At 35.9% G+C, this 10,926-nt stretch overlaps 1 protein-coding gene across 1 annotated transcript; it reads right to left on the reverse strand.

Moving 5' to 3' along the window:
- Nucleotides 1–1,253: 1,253 nt before the first annotated feature.
- LOC133717218 (kinesin-like protein KIN-UB) lies at nucleotides 1,254–10,008 on the reverse strand. The gene is made up of 19 exons (XM_062143898.1): nucleotides 9,709–10,008; nucleotides 9,424–9,524; nucleotides 9,066–9,188; nucleotides 8,583–8,768; nucleotides 8,260–8,481; nucleotides 7,946–8,099; nucleotides 7,423–7,572; nucleotides 7,238–7,326; nucleotides 6,648–6,851; nucleotides 6,217–6,336; nucleotides 5,003–5,113; nucleotides 4,750–4,881; nucleotides 4,013–4,151; nucleotides 3,833–3,925; nucleotides 2,909–3,034; nucleotides 2,669–2,794; nucleotides 2,247–2,390; nucleotides 1,906–2,034; nucleotides 1,254–1,825 (listed from the first exon to the last, which is right to left on the reverse strand). The coding sequence occupies exons 1-19, from the start codon at nucleotides 9,890–9,892 to the stop codon at nucleotides 1,665–1,667; spliced, it is 2,694 nt and encodes an 897-aa protein (XP_061999882.1). The 5' UTR covers nucleotides 9,893–10,008; the 3' UTR covers nucleotides 1,254–1,664.
- Between the last annotated feature and the right edge of the window lie 918 nt (nucleotides 10,009–10,926).

Here is a 10,926-nt window from a genome sequence, read left to right on the forward strand (position 1 = left end):
GATTGGATTTCCTTTTATTTTGTCAAAATTGATAAAACCTTCGGTGTAGGTCTTCATCTTAATTGTTATTATTTTCGATATTTTATATTGTAATGATTGACACTTTGAAGACCAAATGGTACTTTGTTCCATTTCTCCTCCAAGGAATTAAGGACTAGATTTATAATGAAGATGATGATTATTAAAATTTAATTAAAAGCAAAAGCTTCCCCCTTTTTGAAGACCAAATGGTACTTTGTTCCATTTCTCCTCCGAGGAACTAAGGACTAGATTTATAATGAAGATGATGATGTTAAAAGCAAAAGCTTCCCCCTTAATTACTTTGACCATAATCCTTAATAGTTCAGGGTCCCCTCCTTAATCATAATTAGTCACACAAGACTTTTCCTTCAAAAACAAACTGTGTTACACTTTACTACGTCGGACTCTAATGACAATTAAGTGAAAATTATTAGATACGGAATTCCATATATTAACTGAGAAAGTGAGAATGTAGTCCAGCCAAATAAACTGTGTTTGGCTATAGGGAATAATTTTTCACAAAATCAAAGTTCATTCACCAACTTAGAGAATATGGATGGCAATAGATGGTGGAGAATTGTGAGATAAATAAATTCATTCTAACAGCTTCATTATTCTCCACAATTTCACTGAGTAAGCAATTAACTGAACAAGTGAACGGAACGGTATGTTGATAAGCAACAGTAACTTGGTATGTATTGTTTTGCAACACCAAAAAGCATTCTTCCAAGTGTCTTTTAGAGGCATATACACTCGAGTTAACCCCTTTCTTTCTATAAGGTGTGGGGCATTTCAAGATTCTGTGAAACAACTTCCGGTATTTCATGTCCTTTCGAATCATTTAAGGTGGGATTAATGCTCTTGAAAATCAGAAAAGAAAGAAACAGGGCTAACTTATAACTCAAGTCACTTTGTTCATCATGAGGTTCAAGTCTCATGAAGATATGAACCACACAAATCATATTAGATTCCTCAGCGACCCTATTTGTATACTACTGAATGCTACAGGAAAGGAAGCTGCTATGGGGGATGATACTTATACTGGTTGCAAATTTCTCCCATCATTCTCCATATTTTCCATCCAAGTTCAAATAATCTCAACTGCACTAAGCATAGTGAGCACTAACATTTTCAGAAATAGAGAAAAAGCGAGAGGAAAAGTACTATTCCCTTCAATGCATCTGAACTGCACATTGAGCAAACCATGATACTTGAGATTCAACTTTCAAAAAAACTAAAGAATGGCGATTATCATTGCTTATACCATTAAATAATACATCAATTTTTTTTTTACAGTAGAATAAATCATACATCATGGAGGCGTGCTGCCATTTTTGAGCTTTTCTACCTCTGAAAATCTAAATGAAAACTCGACTCACCCTCAAGCAAGTACAAATCCTTCCATTAGTTTGTCCTTTTTTATAACCAACAACAAATACAGTTGCTAGCTAAACAGAGGAGCTAAAGAACACATAAACTTAAACCCCGCTTACTTTACACAAAATTGCGAGAGATTTAACTGATCATGAAGAATTTGACACCATTCTTGCCCAGGCCTGTACAGGAGCATCATGAATGTGTCTGTACATTGCTCTCACCAAGTGGAGACAAAATATATTCAAAGCAGCCCATCCCAACAGCAATCAGTAGTCTATCCGTAATCGCCGTAGTTCTGCACGGAAAGTGGGGCTTGAATTCAAAATCCGACGAGCAAGACTCCTTATGTCTTCTCGTGAACAGTCCCGTGAAATACGAACTAGCTCCCATAGGGCACCTCCACTAATCATGTCTTTTGCATTTACCTCTGCGATTCAAATACCCAATATGTAAGGAGCATGTGTGAAATATTCAAGATATTGTACAGGATAAGACAAATACACATACCATGCTGTGCCAAGTGACAGAGTGCAAGCTCAATGTGGCGCCGGATAGGTGCAGCCTCGTCATTGGCATTTTGCACAATCCATGGAAGTGCCCCATCTTCTATCAATATGGATCTTCCGCTCTTTATCCCTATAGTAGGTCAGCATATTAATACTAAACCACTGAAAGTAGAAACCTCATCGAATGGAAATCCAAACCCTATAGTAGGTCAGCAACCACTTTGTTCATTTGGCATAAGAAGATAATCAAATTCCAATTTTGACCAGATATAGCTAATTATAGCAACAACTGAAAACACTTGAAGCAACTGGCGATGGCATGTTTTAAACACAGGTTGTTACCTTGAGTACATGCTCGGGACTCGCATTTTGCAAAGTTGGCAATTCCACGTGCGACTTGGGAAAGGACATCAGGATGCCCGCACCTTACAATTCCTAATAAAGCCTTAATACCACCTTCAGACCGTAGGTTTGTTTGTAGCTTATCTGTGGGACATTACCAAATAAAAGTTGATTAGCAAAACTGTGAAAACATAAAGTGTAAATTGTGAAGCAACAAGACAGAATTAAGACTTACCAAATTTTTTAATTTTATTTTAAAAAAGGGTCCCTCTGAAGCCTACCCATAAACTTACCAACTTCTATTCAAGGGCTCCTTTTTTTTTTTTTTTTTTCTCTAAGACCAAGATATAAACTGTGGGCCCTAGGGACTGACAAGCATTCTTCACAGGGTATGGAAATAAAGAAAAGATAAGGCAGTATACCATTGCCGCATAAATTTGCAATAGCTCCAGCAACCATGCGAAGGGTTTGGGCATCATCAGCATCAGCTGCCGTCGTGGCCAACAAACTGATTCCACCTTGAACCATTATATGCTCTTGATTGGCTTCTGCTATGCCAGAAAGGAAGCAAAGAAACTTTGGAAGTTAAATAACATATCTCAACTCTCAGAACAAAAGAAAGAAAGAGAAAAAAAAAAAAAAAAAACTCATTGAGCCATCACCATTCATTGCAAGATTCGCAATTGCACCGGCTGCCACTCTTCGAACAGTCTCATCCTCAAAGCTCCTAAGAAGCATCAACAACGAAGTAAGACCACCAGCTTCAACAATCCTTTTCTGGTTTGTTTCTGCATTTGAAATACAAGATACATCAATTCTTGGAAAGAACACAAAACAAAACTTAAGAGAAGGAAAGAGTATATGATAGTAAATTATATTCCTAAAAGTCGAGAAATGAATTAGTGATATCAGTCGGTTTCTATTTCTAACCACGCTGTATATCTTATTGCTAGCAAATGGAATTTAATGTCTACCAAATCCATCATTATTATATAATAATGTTTTTTTTTTTTTTTGTCAGAACTAATATATAAAAATCAATCTAGTACTCAAATGTATTTGGATAAGGAAAATACAGATGCAAATCAGAAGATTAACTTAAGTAGCCAATGGTGTTTTACTGTTTTCAGAGCCTAAAGAAATGCATTTGCAGAGAGCAACTGGCACTATAAGCACACCAAGATGTAATAAGAAACTAATAAAAAAGACGTAAAATATAGCTATGCTGTGGCGCTGTGGCTTTGCTTAGTAGTACAACTATACCACGATAAAAAATGGGTGTACAATGCACAACTCACTTTTCAACCAAGCAAGCATATACTTTTCTGTAATTTTCATAACTGTAGAACCACAAATATAAAAGCTACAGGGTAGCAACTAAGCTACTGGGTTCATCATTCCAATGCACCTTTTATAGTTGAACAGGATGACAATAAAAACCCCACCTATCAGCTGTATAGTAAAGTTAAACACCTAATCTTGATAATAAAACGTAAAAAAAAAAAACTAAACCAAAAAGAAGCAGGAAATTGGATCTACGTGGTACTGGCCAACATAAAAAGTACATGGCACAGAGATCTACCCACCTTCAGCTGCTAGGTTGGCCACTACTTTTACGGCATGAATACGCACATTAGCATCTTCTGACTCCAGTAACGACAAAATCTTTTGCAATCCAACTGTTGTATTGAATGACAAAAGAATATATGAGATGACTGGATTGAAATGTGTGAACTTATTGTACCCTACATATATTTAATTACCACCTTGTTCAAAGAGTGTGGAAACTGGTGCCTTCTGTCCATTTCCAACATCTCTGGGATGAGAATGCCTGACTGAAGACATGGAAGAATCTGCACTACTATACCCATTTCCAGCCCCGCCTCTATCAAGACAGCTCCTCATCTACAAATGCATATCAAGATTAAATTCTTCCAAATATATTTTTGATAATTCTAAAGGCTAATGTGAGACAAAAAGTTCCTGAACTTGTTACAAATATATTATTTTTAACCTGGCCTATTCACTCATATTCAGACATAGTTTCCTCACATATACGTGCACTCAAAGAAAGCAATTCTTGGAAAAATATACCCCTTTTCTCACAATCTTCAACACTTTTTATCTTGGTTGTAATAATAGATAATCCTAGCAGGATGGACGACTTAAAAATATAGGTAATGAAAGAAAATATTGAGGGTCTTATACACAGAGATATTGACGAATATATGAACACGATAGTGATGGAAATGTTGTAAGAATAACTAAAATGTACAGGAACAAAAGATGTTGTGTACTTTTGTATAATATCAGTTGTCAAAAACAGAAACCTCAGGGATATTGGGTAAATTTTAGACCTTGACAATCCCTAAACCATCAACTTTTATATTTGTGATAGTAAAATCTCAAGTACTTATTCTAGCATCTTCGTACAGATTGCAAAACCCCATATTAGTAAAGCATGCACAAATAGGTTTTATTCAAACTTCTATAAATTACGTACCTGTTCAGCTTCAAAATTCAATTGCAATAACTGACTACGTAATATAATGATTTCTTCTTCAAGTTTCTTCTTATGCCGGGCCTCCTCCTCTAAAATTTTGTGAACCCTTACAATCTCTGCATTTCCTCCTACCTAGTATACCCAAAAAGAAAAAAACAAAAAACAAAACAAAACAAAACCGAACCTAACATTAATTCCATGCTTAGGAATTGTAATAAGCCAGATGAAGCTAGTTTAGGAAAGAAAGTCATACTTCTGATTGTGTAAATAGCCCCAGTTGACTTTTAAGATTTTCCACCTCCTCTTCAGCCACCTTTCGAAGGTGAATTTCTTTTTGGAGCAACTCTTGCACCTCACTCACTTCCTGAAAGGCAATTCACAAGAAAATTAACTAATTTCTATTTGTCACATGCCAAATCCCATAAATGTCACATCCACAGATCTACATATCTCAAAATGCTCCACCAAACCAACCAACATCCAAGTAAACCCACAATTCAACACACTAGTACAAACATATCCTATTCTTACTAGCACCCAGTCTCATTCTTACTGAAACAAGGGTATAGAGAACTGTAGCAGTAGAAGAGAAGTGCTTGAGGTGATGGTAAGGTTGAGCACTCACCTTAAGTATCAATGTTCAGAAAGAAAGCAAAGAGAATTGTGTTTATAAGGAGAACAGGCAAGAGAATCCAGTTATTTCCTACCAAGGTTTATAAGATCCAATGTTCATCAAGTCCATTTTATAATTTGGCCCAATTTCGATCCCGTTTTCATGAAAAAAGTAATTCATAATAACAGGAGCTGACCAGTTTCTGAAGGCCATTTTCTGGTTTTACTAAAAAAAAGTAAATAATAATAATAATATTATTAAATAAAATCATTGTACCAATAAAGAAATAAAAAAAATATATATATACATAAATAAAAAGAAGCAGGAAATAAGTTCCGCAGACCAAAAAACACCCTAGATATTTAGATAAATTAGGTACCAGAGTGTTTGTTAATACACTAAATTGTGGAACGAGATGTTATATGTGCAGCATGCAACAAAATTATATCCAACAGATGAGCTGGTATTTCAACGTAGATCAAAGTGCATGAATGTAAATTTATATTATATATTCTTTCTGTAGGATAATTGATATGGGTATCTTAGTAGAGGACCAAACAACTGAATGGATAGAACCTCAAGAATATTCTGTATATTAGAATAATTTGGATGGTCACTCTACAAAACTGCTTAAGAAATAATGCATATTAAGTATGCATAGATTCCATATGCCAGAGGGGGAAACTATAAATCCCTATGCAAAATAAAGGAAAGTGTAAAAGAGTCCTATCTGATCTTCATGCCAACAGTTGAAGACAATAAAACAACACTCAACACAGAACTTGTCGGCTTGAATTCAAAACTGTCTTTCAAGAAAACATATCATAACACATAATGATTCTTCGAGAGATTACCTCTCCATTGCATTTACCATTGACCAGGCCCTCGTGGTCTTGCTTCTGATTTGACACCAACTTCTCCTCAAGCTTCTTAACAGCTTCCATATAATCCATCTGGCATTTTCGCCTCTCCTTCTACAGAGACAGGGAAAACACTTAATAAAATCAAACACCAGAGACAAAGTAATTAGTGAATCAAAAAGTTTTTGTGAAAAGAGCATGGAATATGAGAGAATCAAATAACAATACCAAACAATGCTACCCTTTTAGAGCAATTTTTAAGGTTTGGATGACTGGTTGAAGAACATTACTCGGAGGTAAAAAAATATAAAAAGAGCAGTACCATTTTCCACCAAGAGCACTTCAAAAGAAATCTAATTCTTTAGGAAAGAAGAAAACAGTTCTAAATATTTATACAGTCTATATCTATAAATGGCTCCACAAACCTCTAATGCATCAGCAAAGTTTCTCTCAACCTCTGAAATACGTTTTTCTGCTTCTACATTTAGTCTTTCAACTTCATCCTCATAGGCTTTATGCTGCCTTTCATTTTCTGCAATAAGCTTATCCAGTTGTACTTCAAGCTTTCTCGACAAACTTTTGTAATCAAACTCTTCCTTTATTTTCAACATATTTTCCACCTTCATAGCCTGCCAACAATGAAATACCAGATCCATTGATATTCAAACATTTGAGAAATACTAACTATCGATAGATTTCCAGGTTATTACTAGAAAAAATACTGCTTGTACAGAAAAGACAGGAACTTAATGAAAATTGCAAATCCATTCAGTAATTCTTTCTTTTTTCTTTTCTTAAAAAAAATTAATAATAAAAAGAGAAAGTAGCTTTATAATGTTCTACAGAATGCATGACTATTAATAATACCAATAGTGCCCATTTAATTAAACTTTTTTAATAGGACCCTATCTAATTAACTATTAATACAATTACATAAAACAACTTCATAATGGTATTCTTATATTGAGAGCACAACTCATAACAGCTAGTGGCCCTTGTAAATATTAGAACTAACCCTTTGCCCAAATAGTATGGTACTTGAAGTCTCTCCTCGATGGCGTGGAGAAGGACCAATGGTAACAATTAGTGAAGTCCTCGCTGATCCTGTAAAAAAAGAGACTCATCAAATGTTTTTTTTTTTTTTTCATTACTCTGCTGACATCAAGTTAGCAGAGATACAAGAGACATCTTGGTTCTTACCTCCAAATGAATCTCTAAGCAATCTTGTAAGCTTTGAATCACGAAATGGAACATGACTACTATTCTCGGCTAGAGAATTAATACACTTCCCTAATGCACTAAGAGACAGATTGATACACTTGGCTTCCTCTAACATATGTCCCTCACTTCCTGCACCAAATACCCAAGTAAAAGACACATCAGACACTGAAGCGAATAAACAACAGGAAAACCTATAGAAACGTGATGTCTAACTATAAAACTATCAGGATCTTAGCCATGCAACTTATAAGTAGGTGATTTAAACCATTTGAAAACAACTGAGCAGCTAAATTTTGCACCACTCGTCCCAACCTCCAGCAAGTGGCAAGCAAAAGAACATAATATAAAGATATGAAGAAGCAGCTCATGAAATTGACTTGTGGAAATACTCACAAACACATACATACACACATGCAATTTACACATAAACTAACAAACACCACATTTCCGATACAGTAAAAAATTTAAAAGACTGGTAGAAGATCACAAGTTGGATAGCCACCTGATTTCTGGATGCGTTCCGAACCTGCCAAATCTACAACAACAAGTTTGCTTTTCCGAACAAGTGGTCTAGAAGGCTTGGTCAAGTGAGAAGGATCACCATTTTCACTCGAAACATTATCTTCACTTCCCATAACACACCTCTTAACATTTACCTGCACTAAGGAAATTATAAGCATCAATGTTCCAATTATTGATTCAAAATCATGCAAACAGGTCACTGGCAAGAAGTTATGATACTTTCATCCGTCAGATTTAAAATACTAGTTATATGTACGAGAAAAGCATATAGGCAATAGCTAGTCAATTATTTACCATCAGAATCGCATGACTGCGAGAAGATTCAGTATTCAACTTTGTATTAGCAGCAATGCGATGAGCTTCACCAACTCTTAACAGCTCCAGGAAACTTAACTGGTCCTTGATATCTACAACAGTTGCCCTAGGTACTGAAACATCTCCAGTTTTTGGATCTTCAACAATGGGAATATTATCATTTGCTGGATCCAGCAGGTCTTGGAGGGTCTCCATATAAAGCTACACATTTTTGGGCAGAGAACCAACATTAAATTTTCTGAACAAAAAAATAAACTTTGAATATAGAAAAGTAAATCTGTAGAAAAGTAATAAAAGCAGACCTGCAGATACGAGACAGAGACAGAATCAGTCTCTAAAGATATATCAGCTAAAATGTCCTCCATTGCACGAACCATGATTCCACGATCAGAAGTATCTTCTTCTCCTAGTCGTCCTAGAGTAAATGTTTTCCCCGTACCCGTCTGACCATAAGCCATCACGGTCCCATTGTAACCATCTAAAACACTCTACAAGACCAAAATAAAAAATTACTGCAATGTCACATAAAAGGTTGTAGGAAAATATCACATGAGGTCAAGTCCACGTAAACATTATGAGACATATTGAATAATTACTACAGACCCAATAATGAAGGATAGTAGAGGCATCAAGTAGATGGTGTATGGGAGTAACTAATACATTCTTCTCTCAAAGTCTGAGGGGTTTCAGAACATGTCATTTTTAGTCTTTCCCCACGCCCCAAGAAAACAGAGTAGTAAGAATACATGTATTGTCGAACAAGTAGATATAATAGATTAACATACCTCCACAACAGGCTTAGCAACAACTTCATAGACGCGCTTCTGCGACGCATATTCAGTAAGCACATCATCAAACTCGTAGGTGTCAGTGTCCCAATTGTTCTTCCGAAGTTTCAACCTCTTAAGCTGAAGTAAAACAAACGTCAAACCATCATCAGTTTACTCACACCATGACTTAAGTATCCAAAAACAGCAGCTCTAAACAAAAAAAAAAACTAAAAACTAAACTAAACAAACCACCAGCATTACAAATTAGAGTTCAAAAACAGCAGCTCTAAACGAAAAGCTAAACTAAATAAACCACCAGCATTACAAATTAAAGTTCAAAAACAGCAATGGCAACACAATATAAACAACTCACCTCCGGTTGCAACTCCACACAGTCAGCAAAATCTGCGTCGGCAGCCGACTCCTCGGCATTTCTAGGTCGCAATCTTACAGCTACTCTAACTCTTCCCGGCACTATTCAACACAATAACCAAAATTACTCAACAATTCTTACACATAACAATCCTACATTTCTCACTGAATCACAAATACGAATCTGAGCTACATAACCAAAACGAATAATCCAAATTCGAAAAAAAAAAATTCATTTCCAACACCAACACTTCGACTTTGAAATGAACGGAACAAGCTGACTGACCTGCGTGATCGTCTTTGTTAGAAGCGGAGCCGAAGGAGGCCGGACTGCTGCGGCGGAGAGCGGATCCGGCGGCGGGAGACGGAGAGGGAGGGAGCTTGGACTTGAAAGTCGACGAGGTTCTGAAGCTGACGGGGCGATCCAGCTTCACCGTGCCCCTGGCGGCGACGCCGTTTCGGTACGCCATTATTAGCTGAGCTGTACTGAGAGGGAGGGAGGGGCCTCGCTCTCGTTGGTTTCAAAGTGAAGGAGAAGAAGAAGAATAAGGAGGAGTGGTTTGGCCTTTGGGGAGAAAAGGAGGATAGTGATGGACGGTGGGGGCTACTGGGGCCCAGCGCTGTGCGGGAAGAGACAGAGAGAGTCGCAGACACTTTTTTTTTTTAACTTAAAGTTGCCTCCTTCAAATTACGAAAATGTCATTCTCACCTATTTTACGTTGTACCAAGAACAACCGCTATTTAGGGAGATTGCAAGACAACACCTGTTTTTGATAGCTTAGGAAATAAGTGATTTTTTTTTGGTTTTTGGTGTGGCTTGGAAAATGAGTAGACACCTAGCATTGAAGATTTTTCTCTTTTTTTTTTTGGATATTTTTGGGAAGTTTTAATTTTGGAAAATATTGAATTTACCATTAACTATATCTAGGTTGAAATTACATATTTAAATAGTTTATTTAGGAGGTGAAATTTACACTCCTCATTTTATAATCCACACTCTATGTTTCTTTTTTTAGTAACTTAAAGTTTGTATTTTTATAAAAATTTCAACCAAAAATAGAAAAAATGAGTGTGGACTGTAAAATGATTAATATAAAAAAGTAGAAATATTAACTTAATTAGTGCAGCAAAAATAAATAATGCCTCACTTTCATGAACGCGACATAATGCATCATTATCCAAGCAATTTTACACTTTTTTTTTTCCGACTAGGAAGCAAGTTTACACCTTGGTTCTTGTCTTTACCTAGTAGAAGTAACTAAAGTCTCATCTTCACTTAGTCTAAGTAACTAAATCAAGAGTGATCTCAATAAACTTTTAAACCAGTAAAACCATTAGTCAAAACTCTAAATGCAAGAAAAGATACCACGTATTCCGATTATGCAAGCAATAAAATGCAACAATCAATGAGAAATATCACTCTCAAATTCTCAACAAGCATGGAACTTTATGTTATTCTTTGTGTATTGTAGAAAAAACATATACTCAAAACAAAAATGAAACT

The sequence above is a fragment of the Rosa rugosa genome, chromosome 6, assembly GCF_958449725.1.
Source record: "Rosa rugosa chromosome 6, drRosRugo1.1, whole genome shotgun sequence".
In the NCBI taxonomy this organism is placed as follows: domain Eukaryota; kingdom Viridiplantae; phylum Streptophyta; class Magnoliopsida; order Rosales; family Rosaceae; genus Rosa; species Rosa rugosa.